The sequence below is a fragment of the Monodelphis domestica genome, chromosome 7 (genome assembly GCF_027887165.1).
Source record: "Monodelphis domestica isolate mMonDom1 chromosome 7, mMonDom1.pri, whole genome shotgun sequence".
NCBI lineage: Eukaryota > Metazoa > Chordata > Mammalia > Didelphimorphia > Didelphidae > Monodelphis > Monodelphis domestica.
The window spans coordinates 23324472-23351224 of record NC_077233.1 but is presented as its reverse complement, the minus strand read 5'-3'; the positions used below and the strand labels follow the sequence as shown (position 1 = coordinate 23351224).

The 26753-nt window shown below is 40.7% G+C and overlaps 1 protein-coding gene across 2 annotated transcripts in view; it reads right to left on the bottom strand.

Annotated features, from left to right (window-relative positions):
• The window catches only part of PTPRG (protein tyrosine phosphatase receptor type G), an 822458-nt gene that overhangs the window by 68083 nt on the left and 727622 nt on the right, over positions 1–26753 (bottom strand). The window contains exons 14-15 of one of the 2 annotated variants that reach the window (XM_007499993.3): positions 22460–22546; positions 7683–7774 (exon numbers count right to left, since the gene is read on the bottom strand). In XM_007499993.3, the coding sequence (XP_007500055.1) occupies positions 7683–7774; positions 22460–22546 (179 nt within the window). The remainder of the gene's footprint in view (positions 1–7682; positions 7775–22459; positions 22547–26753) is intronic. The other variant, XM_007499994.3, reaches the window with a different exon arrangement.

Sequence of the window (26753 nt, the reverse complement as noted above, 5' to 3'; positions counted from 1 at the left end):
CCTGGGCAAGCTACATAACTTCATACTGCCCCAGATAGCTCTAGGATTGAAAGATGCAGAGCAGGGGCAAACTGGCATTAATTCTGGGAATTTTCTCCCTGAGAGTTCCCTCTACTGATAAAATTATAGGTCTGCTATCTTCCCAAAATGAGTGAACAGAAGAAGTTAAATTAAGCCTGGTAATTGTCATCTCTGTAATTTACACGGTGCTTTAAAAGTTTGCACTTTTTATATATATTATCAATCAATCAAAAAGCCTTTACTAAGTACCTATTAGATGCCAAGTAGTGGAATAGTTGGATGTGGGGAATACAAAGTCATAGTATGACTGGAACCTAGCATTGGCACTGGAAGGGACTTTGGAGGCCATTTGAGTGAATTCTCTCATTTTACAGATGAAGAAACTGAGGCTTAGAAAAAGGAAATGACCTTCCTTTGTTGTTGTAGTTGGAGGCAGGATTTAAACCCTGGTAGGAGTTGTGCCACTGATGGCATTTTGGGTGGCAGAACCAAGGAAGACCAAAAGTTTAGAGGAAGGCTTATGTCTCCTTATAATATTTAAGGCTGTTGAATCATGCTTCTGATTCTTAGGACCTCTATGACCATGGCAAGTTGTCTAACCTCTTTGAGAATCCAGTTTCCTCATCAGGGAGGGGATGATCTCTAAGACCTCTTCTAGTTCTAAAAGTATGAACTAATGAACTTGGACTAATCACTTCTCCTTCCTAATTCTTTTAAGGATGGAAAAATGTTTACTAACCACCTTACAAGGTCCACACGAGATAACAAATATCAAGTATATTTTGAACCATAAAATGTGCTACAAAAGTGCACATTATCATTATAGTTTAGAATTCTAAGGGAAGCCTAGGACAGCAAAGCCAGAAATAGATTTAATTTCCAAATGTCTTCATGCAACACAAGTAACCATCAAGATTAAGGAGCTCCACTGGCCTCAGTGGCCTTCCCTCTAGAAATGGTTGTTTGCCAGCCTCAACCCTTGGGTGATCCTACTGCCAAAGTGCCTTTCATAAAGTTCACACTTAAGCCCACCTTAGGGAAGTCAAATAGATCTAACTGCTGAAGGTGGAATTGGAACCTGGAGTCAAGAAGACCTGAGCTTAAATCCTGCCTTAGATATTTATTAGAAATGTGATATTGGCAAACTGTAATTTTTCTCAGCCTCAGTTTCCTGAGCTATAAAATGGGGATGATAATGTTACCGATTTTATATATATATATACAGTGTTTCAAGAACCTTAAAGTCCTATATAAATGTTTGTTGTTGTTATTAATATTGAAGGTCAAAGATTATGCTTCAGGGAGAATTCACAGATGGGGACACAAGGAGAAAGAGGAGCTAGGGAAGGAGGCAGGCAAACAGTTGGGGAGGGAGAAGAACTTATTACTTACTCTCCACTAAGAAATGGCCTAAAATAGCTGGCAAACCAGACACTAGGAAAACTTTTCTTCTGGATATGCCTTCCCAATCTAATCATGGTTGATGGAGAAATTGCAAGTCTCTGTCCAGACAGTACACATTTTTGTGTCCAAGAAAGGGAACTAATAAAAGTTTCTCATAAATTTAAAATAACTGTGTGCCATCAAGGAAGGCATTAGCACCTCTGTTAGGAGAGAGAAAGTAGATTCTCTTTATCCCAACTCACACAATACGGGCAGAACACAAAGACTCAGAAATTTTATGTCTTGCCATAAAAATCTCTTTTCATTTATGCCACAATAAAATCAGGAAAGAATGGGCTTGACAATTGTCAAAAGACCGAGTCTCCTCTAGAGATCATCTCTGTATGAATAAAATATGCCAGCTAGGTTGGTTAAATCCCAAGGGTTCAAAATGGTATGTGGTAGATCCTTTCCCAGGCTGGCACCCTAGTAAAGGCAGTGACCTTCAGACTGTCATGATGCATTTTAACTGCTGAGTGCCCATGGAGCCAGAGAGGAAGTTCTGGCTGATTTGTGGCCCATCAATGAACAAAGTAAATTGTTCTTGGAACCATTTTTATTGGGAAATTAACTTTTCATCTTTTTAGAAAGAAGTCATTTCTAAGAACGCTTGATATTGTGACAAGGGAAGTGGGGTCTTTTTTCTTTTTTTCATGGTCTGCACTTTTAGGGCCAGAACAATTTTATGACAGATTTCTGAATGGGACTCATTTCTGAGTTTGAAAAAGAGAATGTTATATGACAGATGTCTTCATAAAAAATTTATACATTGAAAATATCAAAGAATGTTCATTATAACATGAACATTATTTGTGGATCTCTATATAATGATATAAAATGTGTTTATACACATAAATATATACTATCCAAATACATGTGTGTATACATGTATGTATATATATATATATTTACATATATTATATATGTGTACAGGAAGAGTGAGAAAGGAAAGGGGTCAGATGGAAAAGAGGAATAGTATGGCATTGATCTTAGAGGGAGTTAGACCTAGGTCCAAGACTGATCCTTGATAAATTCTGCCTTTTTGATCTCATAAAGACCTTTACACTTTACGACAGTAAGACGAAATTCTTAGATACTGATTTATCTTGAGTGTGGGAATGACTTTCTTTGGTTGCAGACTCCTAGCTGCACAAAATTAAACAAATGAGATCCCAAACCTGAATAAAATCCCCAATAAAAACAAATAAAGTTGGTGATTAATGATAAAGAGATAATGATTTTTTTTAAGTGGCCACCTCAAAAATCTAACCAGGTCAAGGATATCTCTAAGTTGGGTATTAGATAAATTAGATAATTAGATAAATTAGGTAAATTCTAAATAAAGGACTAGAAATCTAAAGATGTCTCTCTCCTAATTCAAGTGGAGGGGAAGCACACTCAGGTGGGATAGCCTTGGAGGTTACCACTTTCCATCATTTCTTAATCTTATCCCCAGTACATAACAGAGTGCTTGGCACATAGGAAGCCTTAACGAATGTTTAGTGACTCTTAATAGATACTTGCTGTCTGCGAAGAAAGACTTGAACATGAAAAGGCTATCTAAATTTGAGACTTTCTTCATGAGAATGTATGGCTGATGGGGTTCAGTCTACTCTAAAGTTCATCGTGATGGAATGATTTCCTTTTGTCCTTTATCCTTCCAGCTTAGAACTAATTGTTCATACATTCCAACTACGATTATGTCTGCTGTACCACAATTTAGTGGTGGTGTAGTAATTTCTTTTAAAGGCATTTAAAAAAAGGCTATCTTGTCTACATGGGCCCATGTTATCTTCCCCTCCCGGAGGAATGGGTTTGAAGAGTTTTCCTTCAAAAAGAAGGAAGATAATAATAATGATTACAATTATTGGGGGTGATGTTGTTTTTGATACAGGAGAAATGAGTAGTGGATGAACACTGAGGGGCCAAGGACAGGTCTTGGGAATGAACAGCAATCAATCAATCAATAAGCATTAATTAATTATATTATGATGTGCCAGGTACTGCACTGAGCACTGAGGACAGAAACACTAAAACAACAGATTCCCTGATCCTCAGATCCGCATCATCTTAGGGTGGTACCTTCACCAATTTCATTGTCCTTCTTTGTATTCTCTTCATTTTAGGGATGGACTTTTGCAAACGTGAGGTCCAGAACTAAACACAAGATCCTTTAATGGGATCTTATTAGGGCAGAAGATAGCAGGGTGACTGCAATAAATGATATTAGAAGAACAAATGACACAAACAAGACCCTATCTGGCTTTTTAAAGAAACGAAGATTTCTGAGTCTAAAACGAGGGCTTATTCTGATGCCAAGAAGGATATTTAATGGGAATCCTTCCTCAATATTTCCTAGTCAAGGATTAATGGCAAGTTTATTTCCATAACTGTGTCTGTGTTGAGTTGACTCAGTATCAGAAAATTTGAATTTGGATAAAATTAAGGAATCACAAATCATTACAAAGGATTCGCCACAGGGTTCTTTTAAATAGGAAACTCCCCAGGCGACATTTAAAATTCCATTCACAAAAATGATTGAAAGCCCTTGTCAGGGACACAGCTGCTGCTATGCAAAATAAGGCGTATCCATGGATCGATTTGAGATTTATGGCCCAATCCTCTAGTTTTATAGATGAGCAATCTGAGGCCCAGAGTCGGAAATGACTTGTCTAAAGTCACAGAGCTTATTGATGGAAGGCTCAGAACTAGAACCAAAGTCCAGTGCTACTTCTGCATAAAACACTATCCAAGACTGACCAGGAGAGATTTAAGTTTAATGTATATTTAAGGAGACCTCCCAAAGACACTATGCCTCATTCTACATTTAATATGGTCTTTTATGGACTAGAAGGGATTCATGGATGAAAAGATTGTAAAAATTCCTGAAATTATTTTCTGAGGATTCTATTAACAACTTATAAAAAGGAAAGTTAGCTGAATGATTGTGTGCAAGTCACCTAACTTCTAAGTTTTTATTTTCTCATCTGTAAAACAGGGATTATAATACTTAAACAAACAAACAAAACCTCTTACCTTTCAGCTTAGAATTGATACTAAGTATTGGATCCACTGCAGAAGAGTGGTAAGGGCTAGGCAATGGAGATTGAATGACTTGCCCAAGGTCACACAACTGGGAAGTGTCTGAAGTCACATTTGAACCCAGGACTTCGTGTGTCTAGGTCTGGCTCTCTATCTACTGAGCCATCTAGCTGCCCTAGTAAAACTACTTTTAAAGCTCTTAAAGTCTTAATGTGCTTTACAGAAATGTCTAGGTCAAATTAGTAGGATCAAACTCAACAATTAAATTATAGTGAATATCTCTGTTGCTTATTATTTGTGTGAATTTGGTAAAGCCATTTGGACCTCAGTTTATCCATATGTAAAATGAAAGAGTTGAACTAGATGACTTGAAAGGTCCTTTCCAGTCCCTACTCTATGATTTTCTGTTTTCTGAACTTCTTTCAAGAACCTGAAAAGTAGTTAAGATAATTCTTATCTACACTTTACAGATGACTAGCCCAAGATCACATGCCTAGTAAAAAAATCACAGCTGCAGAACTACGATCTTCTGTTTTCTACTCAAATTGCAGAATCTAAATTCAACTTAAAAATAATAGGATGATTCTGTCATTTATTTTTATAACATATTCCAACAGCATAGAGGAATGACCTCCAGTTGTGGCAGGTGAATATTAAAGAATATTCCATGGAGGAGCATCATCAAGAAAGCTGGCATACTTTTTCTTCATTACAGAAAGATATCCCAGTAAAATAAATATTTACTCCATGTGTCCTTGGATAAGATTCTCACTGTGTTTTCTCCCAGTTGTCATAAAAAAAGAGGAATTTCTTCTAACAAGTTTCAAAGACTAGATTAATAGCAAGGATTGTAGGGAACAAAAACTAAATCCTATTCGTGTGGATGCTGTTTAACGGCTAAAATAATGACCAAATGGTTATGTGGTCAGTGGCAGATGTCCATCACTCGCCTAGCAAAGATCAGTGACAAAAAGGGCAAATTTATGACTTTTGGTTGAATGGCATTTTAACACTAATGAGTGTATTTGGATGTGCCAGAGGGGCAAAGCATGTCCCCCTTCAAACACAGATAAAACAGAAGCCTAGTGTCATTGTCTGTAGCAGAAATGTCAAACACATGGCTCACTTGTGAATGGAGCCTGAACCAGATTACAATGTAATTGGGAAATAGTGAACAAAATAAATAAAAATATGATTAAGTATTACTAACATTACATTTGAAAATCAAGTCAAGGGAGCAGCTAGGCAGCTAAGTCAGGGGATTAAGATCCAGGACTAGAGATGGGAGGTCCTAGGTCCAAATCTAACCTAAGATTATTCCTAGCTGTAAAACTCTGGCAAATCACTTAACTGCCATTGCCTATCCCTTACTGCTCTTCTACCTTGGAACCTAAACATAGCATTGACTATAAGATGGAAGGTAAAGGTTAAAAAAAAAACCAAACCAAACCAAAAACTAAGTCAAGCTGTGATCTGGAGGGAGACTTATGTATGAATCAGTGGTCCTTGTTCTTATTTGAGTTTGACACAACTGGTGTATAGTATGGGTATCCCCTCAAACCACTGTTGTAAAAGATTTCCAATGGAGTTGATGCCCAATGGCACCTTTGAGAACCTTGAGAACACTGAATGGTATTGTACTTTTAAAATATTTAGGAAGACTCATTGCTATCCAGATGAAAAGAAAAGAAGTCCCTAGGTTTAAGGGAGGTACAAAAACATTTCCCATTTCTATTTTGCAAAAAGAAAATTTATTACAATTCTGAGGCTATCATATCTTGGGCCAACACAATGGATTCAAAGCAAGAAGCATCAGAACTTGGCTTCCACAGTAGAATGTTGGAAAAAATATTCAATATTGGCACCATTTTTTTCTACCAAAAACAGTGTTGTATTTAGAAGGATTAACTAGGGCCAATCTTCCCTGCAAGACCCCCAATTTAATGGATCACTTTTCTTTCTTTGGGTAGCATGGAAGGGGCAGAAAGGGCACTGGGCTCAACGTACTATCTTTGGTACTAGCAGGGCTGTCTATGGACAATCCATTTCACTGCCATGAACCTGAGCTTCTTTCTTTCTAAGAGACATCATAATTACCCATCTACTTTCACAAAGTCACTGTGATGACCACTGGATGGTGGGATAAGAGCTAAAAGAGTACTCAGAAGCCATGTATTCCTATCTCTTCATTTTATTCGTGAGAAAACTGAGGAAGATTAAGTGACTTACCCAAGGGAACTCCTTTTCTAACTTTAAGTATTGGCCAGTGAAACTACTTTTCTAAGTATAAGTACTTGTCCAAGGAAACTATTTTTCTAACCGTAAATACTTGCCCAAGGAAACTACTTTTCTAACTATAAGTACTTGCCTAAGGAAACTACTTTTCTAAAGATGAACTGTTAGTATTATCACTATTATATTAATAACTAATGTTTATAAGGTGCTTCAAGTCTTGCAGAGAGCCTTAAATACATCACTTCATTTGATTTTGCCCAAGTTAGCAGACAAATACATTTTATCCTTCATAGGAAGTTTCAAGAACCAATGCTAATCCTTTGAGATCAATTAATTTTTACTTTCAGATTAATGAATTTTAGTATCATAGTTTTAGACCTGGAAGGTCTATCAAGTCCATCTAGTCCAATAATCTCATTTTACATTTGAGGAAACTGAGATACAGAGAATTTGTTTAAGGAAAGCTAGGATATGAATTCAAGTCTTGTGACTCCAAATTCAGTACTCTTTCCACTGTACTTCCTAGCAGGACAAAATCCTAGGAGAGAATCCTATGCCAGAAAGAATCATTAATAAATCCAGCCATGGTATGGGCTGATGAGTTAGATTCCGAATATATTAGGTACTCTTGTCTTTCTATCATTTCTTCCTTCATTCCTGAATCCAGAGCTGATAACTGGCTCTGCTTTCTGTTCCATTTCAGGGGGCCCAAATATGTAGAAGGTACATAACTGAGCTTAGCTGGTGGAGAAGAGTGGAGCTGAGATCACTGCCATTATGATGGGATTTCATTAAACAGTCCTGAATTAAGAACAGCACAAGCAAGACAATTTCATAAAGGTTACATAAAAGACAATATTTTGTCAAGGCAGGAAGACATGGTAGAAGAATTGCATTGACACTGAAAAAAAGCACTAAAAGAAGAGAGAGGCCTGACTTACCTGGAATAGGGATGATAGGAATGCTCTCATTAGGGACCACCCGAGGGGAGCTGCTATCTTCCACATAAAAATGAGCCGTTTGGAAACACTTTCTGTGAAGGTAAAAGAAAAGCACACAAACTATGAAATCCAATGGGAGAGGAAGGAAGTTGAGATCGCTTTTTCTGTTTTCATGATCTCCCAGGAAAGATTTTTTTTCTCTACTTTTACATGTCATCTATCATTTGATAACCAATCTAGTTGGGGGTTGGGGTGGAGAAAACCCAGTGGCTTTTAATAATGCCTACCCTTCAGTCTTTCAGAAAAAAATCTTACCTATCCAGAGAACACATACATTTTTAGTTATAGATTGTCCAACTTGTTTGTTAAAGGGGAAAATTTAAGTAGTCAGTTTTAGAGAAGAGCTCTGTCTGTCTGTCTGTCTGTTTCCCTCTCTCTCCCTCACACACACACACAAACACAAATATGCCATGGATAAAAGTCTTACTGCACAAATGGAGAAATGGAAAGAAGATACTCCTGTGGGTTTAACTTTGAGATTCTATACAGAAGTCATACCCCCAAAGCTCCCCAAACCATCTTTAAATAGAATGGTAGTTCTCACTCATCCTTTCGTCTCAATTGATATGGGTCCCCAAAGCTATAGAAAGGATTCTAAAAACTGAAAGGTGAAAGAAAAAATGACCAAGTGAGAAGCTAACTAGCAACCACCAGCAACAAAAAAAGGTAGCCAGATTGGATCTATCTGGATTAAGAGCTTAAATCTGCTTGAGTGCCAGTGGCCTGTCTGCTGGCTTAGTTTTTTGTTTTGTTTTTTTTTTACCTGTATGTAAGGCATAGCAGAGAGCAAGCACTGGTCATCCTAGGACAGGCACTGAACCGCAAAGCTCTGAGAACTCCAAGAAGCCTGTGCTCGCCGATGCTGGCTGAGACTGGGCTTTCCAACAGCCGCGTCACTGCCCATTGCTGCCTTAATGAGCTGCTGGGAGTACCAAGTGAATATTTAATGAGCCTCCCTTCCTGGGAGTGGCTATTGTGGATGGGGAAGGGTCCCTGAGCAGTTGTCAGGGGCTTCAGAACAATAGCCAGAGCCTTCCAGGAAGAACGTCCTTCTGAGGTCCCCCCAGTAATGCATGTGGCGGCAGTGCCCAGATGGCCCTTTGGGTCACGAGCATCCTGCTCATTCGGAATAGATTTAGTCTCAAAAGCTTTGCTTTTATTAGCCCCAAGAGCCATGATGAGCAAACTTTCCTGCTTCTTTTTTTTCCTTTTCCTTTTTTGGGGGGGTTTCTTGAGAGGATTAGAATCAAAAGTAACCCGAATTTCCCTATTTGGCACTTCACACATATCCTGATGCTCTGAAGTCAGAAGCTGGAAAATGCAAAAAAATCAAAGCTTCTCTAGCTTCACACAGGTCTCTGTGGGCACTGGGAGCCCTGGAAGTCATGCAGGTTATGTGATCTCAGCTTTCTATAGGACTAGCAGAACAGCATGCAATCAGAAAAGACTGTCTTTCACAGTGGGAGGTTGGGGTTTTTTCCCCTGTTCTTCCTTTAAAAGCAGAGACTATTTTCAGAGAGTGTCCTTAACTAATCTCACAGTTAAGCACTGTGGGGAAAGAACTAGTCTGCCAGGGAGCCCATTAGGGTGATTTGGCATGCCAAACATGCCAGACACCTGCCTGACAAAGAAGCACAAGACTATTCTTCCAGAACTAGGAAGGGAAGAAAAATCAGTTTCTACATGGACCATCTGTCATTTTTTAAAAAATGAAAAATTTCCTCTTTTTTTGTAAGAGAGAATTTAAGCTTCTGGAGGGCAGGGTTTATTTAATTTCCATCTTTGTATATTCAGCATGAGTCTTAGAGTCAGGAAGATCTGAGTTCAAGTTTTACCTCTGAGATATACTGGCTGTGTGAACTGGGGCTTCATTTATACTCTTAGTGCCCTACAAGCAACTCTTTCAGACTCTGAGTTAGAGAGGGAGTGCTTAGTTGTACTGATAGAGAGAGAGAGAGAGAGTTTTTTCCCTGGGAGCTCCCTAAATCCAGGAAATCACAGAGCCAAAAACCCAATCCTTAAAGTTCAGCACAGTCTCTAACATGTGCCCACAGTAGGCACTTCAAAATGCTTGCTGATTTATTATTTTGGATATTGTACACTCTGGCCAGAAAATTGAATAAGCCTAGAAGCAGAAATACATCTGACTACGAAACTCACCAAATGGGTTCTGATGTTTATCCAACTTCCTACTGAGTAAATTCATCTGAGATCCCATGGGAAGAGGAGCAAGCTTCCTTTGTTTCTCGATTCTATATTTTCCTGACAATAGACCCCAAGCAACTCAAGAAGAATGACAGGTTCATTTCTACCTGGATTCCCAGCACCAAGGACAGCGCCTGGACAGAATGGCTGCTGTAAAGGCCAGACTAGCTTTTGTTTAACTACTTTGCAATTATTATAAGGTTTTCCTTCTGGGAAACTGTATACTCCTTGCAAATAGGGACTGCTTTACTTATTATCTTTCTATCTCTGGTCCTTGACACATAGTAGGCATTTAATAAGTGCTGGTAGATTGATGCCTGATTAAGACTGAATTACCTGGGGTCATTCTGAGAATACAGCCTCTTTCTAACTTTAATTGAATTCTCTTTAAAATCAAAGATCATTTCCCCCCTCCTCTTTCAGTTTCAAGATTTTTTGGAGGCTTAAAAAAAGATTCAAGACAGAATTTATCTGTTAAAGAAACTCTAGGGACCACTAGGTGGCTCAGTGGAAAGAGAGCCAGTACTGCAGTTGAGAGGACCTGGGTTCAAATTTGGCTTCAGATACTTCCTCCCAGTGTGACGCTGGGAAAGTCTAGAATTGATACTAAGACAGAAGGTAAGGGTTTTAATAAATAAATAAGCTCTGAAATTCATGGCTCATGAACCATCAGTGCTAAGGACACCCTGCTTCAGAGGACTCGTAGCATGTTTTGGCTCCCAGCTGTCTCAAGCTGTCCTCACAGGGTCCCCAAAATGAATTCCATAACTTCATGGTTCCACCTCCAAGATTTCTAAATACAAATCCTGGACTAAAGATGGAAGTCTTGCATCTATTTCTCACTTAGAGGCTGCTTCAGTTATGTCCACATCTGGGAAAGGTCAGACTCCATATTCCAAATTTCTGTGCCAGGAAGACTGACAGTTCACAACTGTATAAACTGATGGCTCTGTCATCTTTGAAAGAAAACCATTTTCGGGGGGCGGGGGGGAACCTCATACCCTTCTAAACCATGTGTTAGGTTTTTGTCATGGCTTTTCCAAGGGGCAAAATAACCATGTGATCATCAGATAGCAGACACAGAACTGCCACATATGGACGGGAGCCCAGAGGACAGTGTGTGCTATGTAGATCAGAACTGGATATAACCCTAACCTCCTCCTGAAACAATGATTTGAGAGGTTGACTGGCTACAAAACTGTGGAGGGCGAGGGGTGATCGTTACATGATTTTCACCCTGGAAAGTGTAATGAATCACCAAATATCCTTTACAGCAGTCCCAAATCCTTAAAGCTTCTTCCTTGAGTGCTGAGATACATGCAAAATTGTTACAATTTTTTCCATGAGATTTTCATACGGCTCTATAGAAAAACAAATGGATTACAGCAGGAGGCAGAAGGAAGCAGGAGGAGGGCAATGGGCTCTGGCATTAATGGACTTGGGTTCAAATCTTTCCTTCAAGGTTTAGTAACTGTGTTGCCGATGTTCAATCATTTCAGCCATGTCTGACTTTTCATGAACCCATTTGGGATTTCTTGGCAGAGCCCAGGATGGTTTGTCCTTATTTTCTCCAGTTCATTGTACAGATGAGGAAACTGAGGTGAACAGGGTTAAGAGACTTGCTCAGGGTCCCACAGTTAGTGTCTGATGCCAGATTTGAACTCATGAAGATGAGTTCAAGTCCAATTCCAAGTCCAATGTATCACTTAGATGCCCCAAGCACTCAATGGACCAGCCGCAACATACTTCCACTCAAGCTTTTTGCCTAAGAGTTCTTCCCTCCCAGTGCCTTCCCCTCTGAGATTAGTTTCTATTTCCTCTGTATTTTCTTATTTGTACCAGATCCTGACATTGTCTCTGCTATTAGAATGTAATCTCTTTGAGGGCAAGTACCGTCTTTTGTTTTGCTTTTATATGTGGCTTGAGCACTTAGCAGAGTCCCTGAAACATTGGAAATGCTTAAGAAATGTTTGTTGACTGATTTTTATCAATAGTGCATTGCACTTGGGAGTTGGGGGAACCTGGGAAGAAATCCTGCCTCAGAGCTTAGCCTTGTGACTAGAGCCAAAGTTGCTTTCTCTCGCTGCAGCTATTTCATCATCTGAGAAATGGGTATCACAAGGTTGTATAAAGAAAATGCTTTGTAAACTTCAAACTACCATAAAAGTACAAGCCATTATTTCAACCCAGCAACAACTGGAGTATAAATCTCAACTTCATCAAACTGCTTAATTATGGTGGTCAGAAAGAGAAAAACCATGCTCCATATGAACTTATCTCTTCGCTATGAATTCATCTCTCACCTCCACATCTTTGTACTAGACATCCCCATAGCCTACAATGTATTCCCTCTTTACCTCCATTTCTTAGAATTCCTGGTTTCTCTGAAGGTTCAGCTCAAGTACAAGATATGTAAGCACTTTGCCTACCCCCTCTCTTCCTCTCCTTCCTGCCAGCTCCATCTGTCCTTTTCCAAACCATTTCATCTCTTTTGTATGTGGCAGTAAGTGTACATGTTGTCTTTTTCAGCTAAATTGTTTGCTCCTTCAGGAAAGGGACTGTTAGAACTTTTGCCGTTGAATCTCCAGGACCTGGCACAGAGCAGGTGCTTAATAACCATTTGTTGATTGGCTGAATGATTTCTGATTTAGGAGATTCGAGATATAGAGAAAGCTGGAGCTACCCTAGTTTCAGACAAGTAACTAGGAACAGAATTCTGCTGCTCTTATCTAACTCACCCTGAAAACTTTTTCTTGGATGAAAGAGATTCAAGAACTGGGTTGCACAGTATCTATACTTCCAGATTTGGAGTTGGGAATATCTTGATCCAGATCCCACCTCAGATACGAGCTGGAAGACCAGCTCTCTGAGCCTCAGTGACCTTATCTAAAAATAATAGGTTTAAAAAGACTTGACGCCATGTAAGGTCTTTTCCAGATCCAGATCCATGATTCTCTGAATAATGCATGGGATCTAACTAGGAAACTTGGACATTTTCTAGCATGATATTTTCTTAAATTCGAATGAAATCCTTCTTGAGATGCCCCACCATGGAGGTGATATGCCCTGGGATTTCAGAGGCTCTGCTGATGGAATCTAGAATCTGGCCAGTCCCATTGAGCTAGAAAGCTTTCAACATGTGCCTGGTGATGGGTTACTCTAGGAGTACCAGATTAGCCGAGTTCAGAGAAGCTAGCCACCAGATGTTTGGCCCCTGGGAAATTGGCTCTTTTGGCCAGAACTCAAGAAGATGCTTTACCTAGGTATGGTGGAACTGATCTTTGGCAGCAAAGGGCAAATCTACACACAGAAAACCATCAGTCCTGGAAGGATTTTCTTTTGAATGAATTTGCTTATACAAGTGAAAAGAAGCTGACATGAGTCTCTAACATTGAAAGTTCATTTTTAATTGGATAAATCAGAGTTCAATCACTAACACGCCTTTAATACTTCATGAGATCATAGAGCCAGATCTGGGAAAGACCTGTGAGGCCATAGTATACTTTTCATTCCTTCTTTACCTATTTTCTCAGGGGAAAAAGTTAAAGCAATTTTTAGAATCCATTTGGACTGTGCCTCACCTTTATTACTTCCCCTTCACTCTCTCCTCTTTATTTTTTAAATCCTTATTTTCTGTCTTAGAATCTATACTGTGTATTGGTTCCAAGGCAGAAGAGTGATAAGGGTTAGGAAATGGGGATTAAGTGACTTGCCCAGGGTCACACAGCTAGGAAGTGTCTAAGATTTAAACCAAGGACCTCCCATCTTCAGGCTTGGCTTTCTATCTACTGAGCCACAAGCAGTTCCTTCTCCTCCCTCCCCTAAAGCAAACAAAGAAACAAACACACAAATCTTATCTTTTGTTTTAGAATCAATACCAAGTATTTGGTGCCTAGGCAGAAGAGCAGTAAGGGCTAGGCAAATGGGGTTAAATGACTTGCCCAGGGTCATGCAGCTAGAAAGTATATGAGGCCAGAAATGAACTGAAGAGTGCCTGTCATTAGATGCAGCTCTCAATCAGCTGAGTTACTTAGCTGCCCCTTTCTCCTCTTCTTACAATAAGGTTGATAAATGCATAAAATAAAATATAGGTGCTTACAAAGAAAACACATTATATTGGAATACAGTTAATATATATATATATATGTACATATACATACACATATATTTCTAAATTCTTAGATTCTAGGTTAAGAACTCCTTTTGTAAGGGATGGCTCTCTGGAAGTATATTGGACCTGAGATTCACTGGGAAATGTAGGTGATACAAAATTAAAAGGTTTCAAAATAAATCTTATTTAAAAAAAAAGATATCAGGGGCAGCTGGGTTACTCAGTGGATTGAGAGCCAGGTCTAGAGACCCGAAGTCCTGGGTTCAAATTTGGCCTCAGACATTTTCTAGCTGTGTGACCTTGGTCAAGTCACTTAACCCCCATTGCCCAGTCCTTACTGCTCTTCTGCCTTGGATTCAATCCACAGGACTGATTCTAAGATGGAAAGTAAGGGTTAAAAAAAAAAAGATTTCTATGTCCTTACACACACATATACATATGTATAATATATATTATGTCCTGATTATATTTGACAGCTAAATATCCTTTCTTTGACCCATGGCTGGGCCAGTAGAAATCTACCTTGTTGGCCATCCCTTCATCCTCACCCCACATAACGGCACACTCTGACTTAGTGATATGCAATTGTTTCATAGAGCCCAGAACAAAATGGAATAAGATAAAACCAAACTCTCCAGTGGCCCCTTAGGAAAGGCACAAGGATGCTTTGCCTTCCAGCATTCAATCAACTCCAAGACGTTCCTGGAGGAAGATGACTTTTGAAAGTCTGCAGGCACTGTGGGAAACAAGTCCAGGCAAGATCCTTTCCTCCCAAGCCCAGCAAAGAGGGGACAGCAGAGGGCAGAAAGTCTAGCTAGCCACCCCAAAACGTGTCAGAGAATGTGCAGAAATCACCAACCCCGTCTTCTTCAGAGTATGGAAGCAACAAGCGAGGCAGAGAAAGTCAAGAGCTGAGCTGAGCTGGAATTTAGGAAGCAGACCCTTTAAGACTTCCAGGTTATCCGGAACTTCTGAAAACCCCACTTGACTCCAATTTCTAGAAGCTGAATTCTGGCATTCAAGGACAGATCTTTGAGAATTTTCCTCCTTGCTTCCAGTGGCCACTGTGTCTATTCCATTGGGAAGACTTAGAAGGGAAAGAAAACAGGCTCTGCAGTGGGTTCAAATAACTCTTCTGTCACTCACTCCCTGTGTAGCCTTTGGCAAGTCACCTAACATTTCTGGGCTTCTATTTTCTCATCTGTAAAATGGGGAAAACAAAAGCACCCGTGCAAAAGGGTTGAGTGTTAATTTAAATATTAGCAATTATTCTCTTGCATTATTATAAATGCTGTCTCTTCCATGAGACGCATCCTGATCCCACTATTTGTGATTGACTTTCCAAGTATCCCGTGTCTAGTTTGCCTCTTTTTCTATGTGCATGTTTCCTCCATCCTGTCCCCTGACAAAATATAATCTACTGAAAGAAAGGGGACTGTTTCATTTTTCACATCTCAATATCCTCATTCATGGGCATGCAGTAAGCATTTAATAAATTCTTGTGGATGAATTTTATATTTCTAATACCCAGCACAGTGACTGGCAAAAAGCAGTTGCTGTTCAGTTGTTTTTCAGTTGTGTCCGACTCTCTGTGATTCCATTTGGGGTTTTCTTGGTGGAGATCCTGGAGGGGTTTGCCATTTCCTTCTCTGGTTCATTTTACAGATGGGGAAACCAAGGCCAACAGAGTTCAGTGACTTGCCCAGGAACATAAAGCCAGTAAATGCCAGAGACTGGATCGAACTCGGGAAGATGAATGTTCCTGACTCAAGGCTGGGGGTACTTTCCACTGCTCCACATAGCTAGAGTGCCTGGCACCCAGCAGCCAATTAAATGCTCACTGATCAATTGATTAGTATCCCCAAAGCAGAGCACAGCCCACAATGGAGAGGAGGTGCTTTAAAAATAGCAGAAAACAGAGAAATCTTTTCGGTAATGAGAGACAGCCTGGATGAGCCAAATCATCTGCCTTCCCAAGATTTTCAGTTTCCTTCCTGGTGAAAAGAGGGGATCCAGGACTAGGTGAACTCTGTTCCCACGAGGAGATTCTAGCCTTTCTTTTCCTTTCTTTCTTTTTTTAAAGCCGCGAGAGTGTAACTTATGAACGCTAAGTACATGCGCTGGGAACAGCTTTTGTTCATGATATAGTCAACGTCAACTTGTATCAATAAACTGTCACTTCCACTCCCTTCCCTCACCACCAACACATATGACAATCTCCTGTGTTTAATTGACTCCCTTGTCTGTTGGAAAACACACACACACGGTCTGTGCTCAGCTACCGTGACAATGCAAGGCTCGCTCTCCAGATGAGGCAGCCCCTCTCTCTTCTTGGGCCAATTCAGGAACTCCGTGTTGATGGATGGAAATGAGAAGCCACGAGTGAGCCTTCGACTTCAAATTAAGCTCCATTGTTCTGCCGTCACGTTGGGCCAATGACTGCTCTGCTAACAAAGTGTGTCTCAAAATTATAATTGCAGTCCAGGAATGGGCAGTTGGAGAGGGGATGCCAATGAATATTAATTAAACCATCTTAACTGATTTATATAGTGCCCTCGTTGAAGTTTACCACAGCGCTGCCTCTAACAAACCCGTTTTTACACGTGCTCTCGCACACAGGGATTTCATTAATATTTATTCTCCTGAGTGGATTGGCTGAAGGAAGCTGTGTATTAACGGGAGTCATTTACAAATGGAAAGATGAAAATGTCACTATGATTTAGAAACACAGGCTGAGTTAACAAGTGAGGGACTGAGGCGATGGGCTAAATTACAAAATGACTGAAGCTGTTGGTGTGTGTATTTTTGCTATCTTTTTGGAACATCGATGCTTTAAGTAAGTGTTTAATAAATGCTTATTTAATGATGGATGAGGATAACAGCTTAGATGCCACCTCCTCTCTGATTTCCACCTTCATTCAGTAACATTCTTCCCCACTCCACCATCCTGTCAGAAAGGATCTTTCCTTGTGCAAAACCCTCACTGTACATTGTTTGATATTTCCAGACCGTGCTGGCTACATTCAAGTTATCATCCTCATTCCCCTTTTAGCCAGTCACAGAATACACATCTGCTGCTCTTTATTTTATTTAATATTTGTTCATGCATCTATCCATGCATCTATCTATCTACCTATCTATCTATCTATCTATCTATCTATCTATCTATCTATCTATCTATCTATCTATCTGCTTATCCATCAATTGATCCATCTATCTATCTATCTACCCATTTATCTATCTATCTATCTATCTATCTATCTATCTATCTATCTATCTATCTATCTATCTATCTGTCTGTCTGTTCAACTGTCCGTCCATCTGTCCATCCTGCTATCTATCTATCTACCCATCTATCTATCTATCTATCTATCTATCTATCTATCTATCTATCTATCTATCTATCTGTCTGTCTGTCTGTCTATTTATTTAATTTATAATATTTAAAGCTTTCTCTTTATTTTATTTGGAACTAAGCCTCCATGTCACTTCCCAGCTATTTCTAAACCATGGCTCATTTTCATTGCTAGCTCTTTCCATTCAGGAAGTAAGATCCTTGAGGGCAATATTGATCTGCTTGCTTATTTTTGTATCCGTAGATCATAGTAATGTCTGGTTCATAGGAAACACCGAATGATGTTTGAACTGAATAATTAAACAATCCTTCATTTATTTAATTCTTCATTCTATTCGTTTATTCCGCTACATCTGGCATACTTATTCTGCAATATAAATACTGGTGTATGTAGGGTAATAAGGTCCTCCTGACACTTTTGTTGGCAGAACCTAGGATCATGAAAGTGTATTTAATGACCTCAAACAAAGCCTCCTTAATGAGATGCATAAAGCATTCAAGGATTCAACTTAATAACCTACACTGGGAAAACCAAGTAGATAATGAATGTCTGTGGTCCTATAGTCCACTGAGTTAACTCTGCCCATTTCAATAGCTTAGATAGTGTGGATGGACAAAAGGCTTTGCCCAGAGTTGAATTGGGACATAGTGGAGTCAGGAAGACTTGGGACCATGCAATTCGGATACTTCCTAGTTGGAAACCTCTCTTCCCTAGCTGGGAACCTCTCCTGGCCTCAGTTTCATTATCTGTAAAATGAGAGGGTTGAATTCAATAGCTTCTAGGGAGCCTTTGAGTGCTAAAGCTCTTATCTTATGAATAAGGGGAAGCGGGGCAGGCTGGACTGCCTTTGGGAAAAGTCACCACATTCCTTTCAAACATCACCATCTGATTTCTGAAAGAAAAACTTCTCTCGAAAAAAAAAAAACCACTGATATTTTTCTGATGATACCACATGGCTTTGACTCTGGGAACATGATCATCTCCAAAACCATCAAACTTGTGGAAAACCTGAAGGGCACCGAGGAGACAAAATCATGAGCACAAATGGGATGAAGCATCTCACCAAAGATAACCATGATTCATTAACAAGGAATCAAAATATTTATGTGCTGGCCATTGTGAGGCAGAGACAGGCAAAGAATAGTCTTTGTTCTCTTACGTTTAATGAGACACCAAGTAAACTATGTACAAATAATTGTGTGTGTGTGTGTGTGTGTGTGTGTGTGTGTGTGTGACAGAGGGAAGGCACTAGCATTAAGGGACCTCTTATAGAAGGTAGGGTTTTAATTTGAGACTTGAAGAAAGCCAGGAAATGCAAAAGGGTAGAAATGAAGCAGAAGGGAATTCCAGGCATGGGGGAAAAGTCAGGGGAAAATGTCCTGAGCTCAGAGGCAGCTTGTGTGAGGAACAACATAAGCATGGAGGCCCGTGTCAGTGACGCTGGATACTAGACCATTGTGGAGGGAATTAAGGCATAACCTAGAGGAAACGTATAGTTAGAAAAGAAAGGCGATGGGCTGCATAGCTGGAGTGATGGGATATCACCTCGGTTACTTACTACTTGTTGACTCTGGCCAAGTTTTTTAACTCTCAGTGCCTTAATTTCCTCGGTGTAAAATGGTGTCCAACCAGATTGCCTCTAAAGTCTCTCCTAGAGTCAGATCTATGATCTCATGAATAACTGCTTTGTTCAATACCAATGAAGGAACTGGCAGATTTTTCCTTCAGTCATGTGTTTCAGATTAAAAACGAACCACGGGGTTGAGTCTTTAAAACTCTTAAAACACCTTCGCCTCTAAATGGAGGTTTTGATAGAAGACAGATCAAGAGAGGCAGTGATTCCCGAAGTAAGAAGATTCACGACGGGCTTACTAAATTGGGGAGTGCATCTTCAAGAAGTTGTTTTTACAAAACCACCATGTGCGTGTAGCCCTTTTTCTACTTACGTAAAAATAACACACAGACCCATACTTGAGTCAAGAGCTGTGCTCCTTCTCCTATGACCCTTCTCTGGCTTGTAAGGAAGAAACTCGGGTTTGAGACAAATGAGGTGAGGGAGAAGAGAGTTGTGCACTTGAACCTGGGAAAAATACAAACTCAGATATCTCTATGTTTCAGTTGGGTGGGATACTCCATCCGTTGCCTATTACTGTTGGGAGAAGGAGGTCAGAGTTGGATGGCAAGAGCTGTCCTGGGAGACACTAATGACCTGCCATAATTGTTCCTCCCCCCCAAATACCAATGAACGAACGACACTGCTTCCCTAAGAGCTCCCAAAGGAAGGGGATACCCTTCTGCTACACATTAAGCTGGCTAGGAAATTCCAGCAGACAACCTGGAAAGATCAAAGCCACAGCCACACTTTCCGGGAGATAACAGCCCAAAGGCCACTTCATAAAGCACCTTCTTGACAAGGCCACGGTTGTTCAACCGCTGGGAGTTTTATATTATGCCTGGCAACAAGGGACGGGTGTTCCCTGCACTTGCAGCTGTTGGGGAGTAGAAGAGGTTACAGCATCAGAGGCACTGAGATGGAGGAGCTGTTCCTTTATTTGTGTTTAGCTGCAAATATGGTGAGCATCTGGACTGAATGCATTGAGAGGATAAAAGATTTTGCTTTGGGGAATCTCCGCTGGGTTTTGCCAGCTGTTTTAGAATTAGCTATGTAAAAACTCCACTGAATGAAGACAACAAGCTAAGGGTCTTTACAACTTATTTACTACAAACTGGGTGGAAGGACAAGGAAGATAAACATGGTTTATTCAGAGACATCATTCAGAAGTTGACTTGTATCATCTCTGAGACCCATAAGGATTGTCCCAAGTGGTCCATGGCTTAAATACTGATTTACTTCAAAGGAGGAAGCTCTCCCTAGGGGTTACAGGGCTAGGTTGGAGTCAGGAAGACCTAGGCTGAAATTCCTTTTGTGCCCTAAGCCCCAGCATCCCACATCCTCTTCTGTGTCTCCGTACAGGCTGTGCCTCTCTTTCATGGAAAGCTGATCCTAATTCTCCTGGAAATTAGTGCCCAGTCACTTATAGAAATGACTTCATGTCGACTTATCTGTGGACATATCATATCCCCTAGCAGCTAAGCCTTTTTGCCTTGTTTTAGTATCCCTAACACTTAACACAGTCATTTAGCATGTACCTAAATGGAACTGAGCAACAAATGATAAAAAGAAGAGGAAGATCCAAAGACATATTGGAAAGACTATTTGGTCTGGTCAGGAGATCTGGGTTCAAATCCTAACTCCACTACTTAGTAACTGAATGACTATCATTGTGACAATTAGTTACTCAAATGCAAGATGAGAGAGATAGATGAGATGACTCAGAAGATTCCCTTTGGCTCTGAATTCTAACCCAAGACCATAGGACTGAGACTTTACAGGTCATCTACTACTAAGAATCTAGTCCATAACCAAAGAATTGCAAAACCACATCATGGAATGACCTTTAGCATTCCCAACTGTGGACATTTTGTTTGGCTTTCTAAGAAGTTTGAGTCTGCGATGCATTCTTCTTTTTATAAGAGCCTCTTGAAGAATTAGGCATTTCAGCTCTGCAGAAAGACTTGCTGTCATGTTCAGTCCCTTGGATACATGGGCTATGGAAGAGGGATTAGATCTGTTCTCTTTGGTCCTCAAGGGCCAGGTGTGGAACAATGGATAGAAGTTGTAAGGAGACAAAGGCAAGAGTTCCTGACATGTAGAGCCATCCAAAAGCAGAATAGGATTGCCTTGGGAAGCGGGGAGCTTCTCCCTTCCTAGCGGTATTCAAGCAAAAGCTGAATGGAAACATTCATGGGGGATGTTTGGGAAGAGGTTAGACTAGATGGACAAAGACATCCTTTCTAGTCTGGAGATTATGTTATTCAGGGAATCGCATTTCAGATTTACTCGTGGAATTCTGAAATGGATTGGTGAGTGAATCCTTCGGAAAAAAAATAAAAGATGGAGTTTTGGGGTGAGATAATTCCATTTGGTACCCTTTAATTGCCTTAGGAGGAACCTAACATTACCTGTAGCATTTAAAAGAAAGTAAGTCCTTTACTTATGCAGCAGTCCTTAACTTCCACAGAATACTTTCTAACCACTAGGGCATGCCAGAGAAATAGGCTTGTTTTTAGCAAATAGGTAAAGAAATCATTGTATTTTTGCCTCGATGTACGGATACATTCTGCTGTGACCTATGTCAAATGCTAACAGGAATTCTTCAAGTTTAACCCTCACCCTGTCATAGCATAACCTTATGGGCTAATCAGATTATTAATAAGAAACAGAATTTCTCTAAGGTTTTCTGTACTAAACCTTTCCTTTGAAATACCTTAATTGCGCCATTCAGATCATCACGGTCTAGAATGAGAGTTTTTTTCTAGTAAACTTTCAGGATGGTGTTAAGACAAATGTAAGCTCCTTGGAGGCAGGGGCTGTTTAATTTTTCTCTCCCCTTGTGCCCCAGTGCTCGACTTCTAACAAATGTTTGTTGATTGGTTAGGGCCACTTCAGCTAGTACATCTGCTAATCCCCAAACTTTAGTCCTCTCTTTGGAATATAGATGATGTATCATCATTGGGTCGTCCTTCCCCCCTGCTGACCCCATTGCATTCTCTTTTCCCCTCCAATTATTAGCTGACTTCATTCAGAGAGATTCATTTGAGAATTTCTCCTAGAGTCAAGCTTTATGCATGCATCATTTTGATAAAAGGAAACTTCTAAGACATGCAAATACCTGAAACCTGGCAAGAAACAGGATGCAAACACCCCTCCCCACCAATCCATGCCTCCCCTCTTGCTCCCTCCCCCAACAAAAAAGGGGCAGAAGAAATGCATTCATTGAAGTAAGCAGTTTAGAGGGAGAAATGTCAGACAGATCTCAGTTGTTCCAAAGCTGCTGGGACTGAAGTTCTGGCTCAGAACAGAGGATGCTAAGCATGGAGCTGTTCAGGGGTTCAGCCACATCACATTGCAACAAACAAACAAAAGGAATTCCCAAAGCCCATCCCAGCAATCGAAACTCCCCACTGAGCTTCACTTCCCTCACCTGCTCCCCTTCTCTCCTCTCTCCCCAGAAGAAGGCACTTCACGGAAACGTCTGGGAGAGCCCTTGGACTTTATTTTGTTACACCCTCTAAACAAACAAAAACAAAAGAGAAAAGGGACAGAAAACAAGATTTTCAATTGGCTGCCCCAAGTTCTACTTTAGCTGATTCCCTCCCTTTATGCCACAGACATCCCCCATGCCCCATCATTCCTCCTCTGACTATACAAGGGCATTAAATGGAAGCAATAGATTTTATTCTATGCTAATCTGGGGTACATGAAGGGAGAATCTATGCTTGGAAGGCACTCTGCTTTAACTCTAGTCTATGATGGAATCTATTCATCCCAATGGCAAAAAGACCTTTCTTCTTTTTTTTTTTAAACCCTTACCTTACATCTTAGAATCAATACTACCTATTGGTTCTAAGGCAGAGGAATGATAAGGGATAGGCAATGAGGATTAAGTGACTAGCCCAGGGTCACACAGCTAGGAAGTGTCCACTGAGCCACCAGGCTGCTCCTAGGACTTTTCTTCTAATGAGCATACCCATCCTTGCATTTAACAAATATAGATTGAAAATGGAGTAAAACTGGATTATCAAGAATAATGAAAACAATAGAATTTGTGTATGTCTATACACATATGAGAGATAGATAGATAGATAGAGAGAGAGAGAGAGAGAGAGAGAGAGAGAGAGAGAGAGAGAGAGAGAGAGAAGAGAAAGGGAGAGAGAGGGAGGGGGGGAAAGAGAGAGAGGAAGAGGGAGAGGGGGAAGAGAGAGAGGAAGAGGGAGAAGAAGAAGAGAGTGGGGGGAGAGTCAGAGAGAGAAGAGAGGGAGAGGAGAAAGAGGGGGAGAGAAAGAAGAGAGAGAGGGAGAGGGGAGAAGAAGAAAGAGGGGAAGAGAGTCAGAGAGAGAGTCAGAGAGAGAGTCAGAGAGAGAGTCAGGGAGAGAGAGAGAGAGAGAGAGAGAGAGAGAGAGAGAGAGAGAGAGAGAGAGAGAGAGAGAGAGAGAGAGAGAGAGAGAGAGAGAGAGAGAGAGAGAGAGGGAGGGAGAGAGAGAGAGAGAGAGAGAGAGAGAGAGAGAGAGAGAGAGAGAGAGAGAGAGAGAGAGAGAGAGAGAGAGAGAGAGAGAGAACACTTTAAGGTTTTTTGAACACCTTACATAATTATCTCATTTGATCTTCACAACAACCCTGTGAGGTAGGTACTAGAACCCCCATTTTAAAAAATGAGAAGAATGAGACAGAGGATAAATGACTTGCCCAGGGTCATATATCAATTAAGTGTCAAACTTTTATTAAAAGAATGAATGATGATGGTGGAGATGGTAGCAGCTTACATTTATGCAAAGTGCATCACATTGTAAGGGCAGTATGAGGATGTTGAGAGAGAAATGGATTCAAAGTAAGAGGATAAGGGTTTTAGTCCCTGCTCTTTGATTTGCTACCTGTGTGCCTTTGGACAATTTTTGCCTCAGTCTCTTCATCTATAAAATGGATGGGTGTGACTCAGTTACTTCTAAGGATTCTGGCAGCTCTGAATTTATTATGTTATGATGATCTCTGATAGATTGTGAGCCCCTTGAGTGCAGGGATGGTCTTTTGACTCTTCTTATATTCCCAGAGTTTAGCATAGTGCCATGCACATAGTAGGTACTTAATCAGTGTTTACCTATAGGTTTTCACAACCAATCTGGGAGGAGGATAACTATTAGTAACTCAATTTTACAGATGAGGCAAAAGAGGCTCAGAGAGGTTGAAATAACTTGGCCAAGGTCGATAGGACCCGCAGCTAAGACTAGCCCCAAATCTTCAGACTTAAAATTCAATGTTCTTTTCAATCCACCACAATTTAATCTGAACCAGTGACTCCAGTGGCTCGCATGTTTTAACTTCTGGACTTAAGAGGACACTGGAACATCAAACAACTTGCTCAGAATTTCAAAGCAAGTAGGTATTCAAGGCAAGCTTTGAACCCAGGTTTACTGCTTAGCAATTCCATGAATTTTCTTGAATGTGGGTACCGTTGGAGATGCCACACAGCTAGTGTAGCCACCATCAGATTGTATCAATTGGAATTGGGGAGACAAGAGTTCAAATATGATGCCTAACTATGTGACCCTGGGTAAGTCACTTAACCTCTATCTTCCTCAGTTTCTTCATCTGTAAAGCTGAGATAATAATAGCATCTACTTCCTAAGGCTGTTATAAGGATCAAATGAGATGATAATTGTAATTATTATGTATTGTATTATAATTGTAATTATATAGTGGCTGGCACAAAACAAGTGCTATATTACCATTATTGTCATTATTATTGATCTAGTCTCTGGAAATTTATGATTTTAAACAGTACAAAAGTCCCTGCCAAGCTTTTGGCTTCAGATCCTGATAGGGGCAGTAGAGGATGACTAAGACTGTAAAGAAAATTCAAATGAATAGTCACTAATTCTGACTCTTTGTTTGACCTTCACATTAAAAGAATGGAGTCACCTGGGACCAAGTTCCTTCCCTCAGCTTCTCTCCTTACCAAAACAAAGCCAAACTTTTTTTTTTTTAAACTAGACAATGGCTCCATCAACACCACTCAAACCTTGTCTGGCTCCTGTGTAACAAACTTATTCTCTGCAAAGCTCCATAGATTCACTTTTTCTTATTTTGGTATCAAATTATGAATTCCTTTTTCTGATTAAGGGATTGTCATAGGATTATTGAGTTAGAGTTCTAAGGGGACTCTGGGTTATCCAATCGAACCCCACTATTTTACACATGAAGAAACTGAGTCCCAGGCAGGATGTGACTAGGCTATGGTCACATAGCTCATAAGGGTCAGAAGTGTGATGGGAACCTGGGTCTTCAGGAATGTCTCCTTTCTGTAAAATTCCCTCCATTGAAACCAGCTGGCACTTGGGTGGGAAATTTGAATCTTACAGCACTGTCTGGGGATCTGGAAGGACATGGTTACACAGTGAATATGTGTCAGAGGCAGCCTGAAGCCCAAATCTTCTCATCTTCAAGGCCAGCTGTCTAGACCCTGTGCCAGTGCCTCCCTCCCTTTTCAGTAAGCTTTCGTAAATCTTTCTGCATTACATTAAAACCCCCACCCCCTGAATAGTTCATTAACCATGTATTATTAAACACACATTTTAGGAAGGACTTAATTAACTAGAGAATATCCGGAGGTGGGAGAGCAAGATGGTGAAGGACCATATGAGAATTAGGTGAAGGGGATATTTAGGCTACAGAATAGATGGTTAGATGGTTGGTGGGTGAGTGAGTTGTGAGTGTGTGTGTGTGTGTGTGTGTGTGTGTGTGAGAGAGAGAGAGAGACAGACAGACAGAGAGAGACACACACACACAGAGACAGAGAGAGACAGAGAGAGATAGAGAGACAGAGAGAGACAGAGAGAGAGAGAGAGAGACAGAGGGAGAGAGACAGAGAGAGAGACAGAGAGACAAAGAGAGACAGAGATAAAGAGACAGAGAGAGACAGAGAGAGACACACAGAGAGACACAGAGAGAGAGAGAGACAGAGGGAGAGAGACAGGGAGAGAGACAGAGAGAGAGACAGAGAGAGAGACAGAGAGAGAGAGAGAGAGAGAGAGAGAGAGAGAGAGAGGAGAGAGACAGAGAGACAAGAGAGGACAGAGAGAGACAGAGAGAGAGACACACACACAGAGCGACAGAGAGAGACAGAGAGACAGAGTGAGACAGAGAGAGACAGAGAGAGAGAGGGAGAGAGAGAGGGAGAGAGGGAGAGACAGAGAGAGACAGAGAGAGACAGAGAGACAGAGACAGACAGAGAAAGAGAGAGACAGAGAGAGACACACACATACAAAGATAGAGAGAAGAGAAAGAAAGACAGTCAGAGACAGACACACAGACAGACAGACAGAGAACGAGAGACAGACAGGGACAGACACACACACACACACACACACACACACACACACACACACCACACAGAGAAAGTTTGTTCAGTTTATCCAAGACCATACTAGACAGAAGTCTACATTCTGGTTTCAGGCATGGCCAGGGGACTTGAAGCCAACATAAGCTTTGATTAGGGGATGGTTGAGGACACAGCGAAGGATAAGGGACAAAATCAGGCATCTGCAGTTGGTAACTGGGCAAGGAGCCTGAAACTTGTCAAGGGCCAATGGAGTCATGCCTCTAGGAGACAGATGAAGAAACCAGAGACTGAGGCAGATGGCAGGGCTTGTCCCAGTTCTGGGTCCTGCTCCCTATTCCAGGCTAGGATTTGTAAGAAAGCTGGGAGGGGGAACGAGAACCCC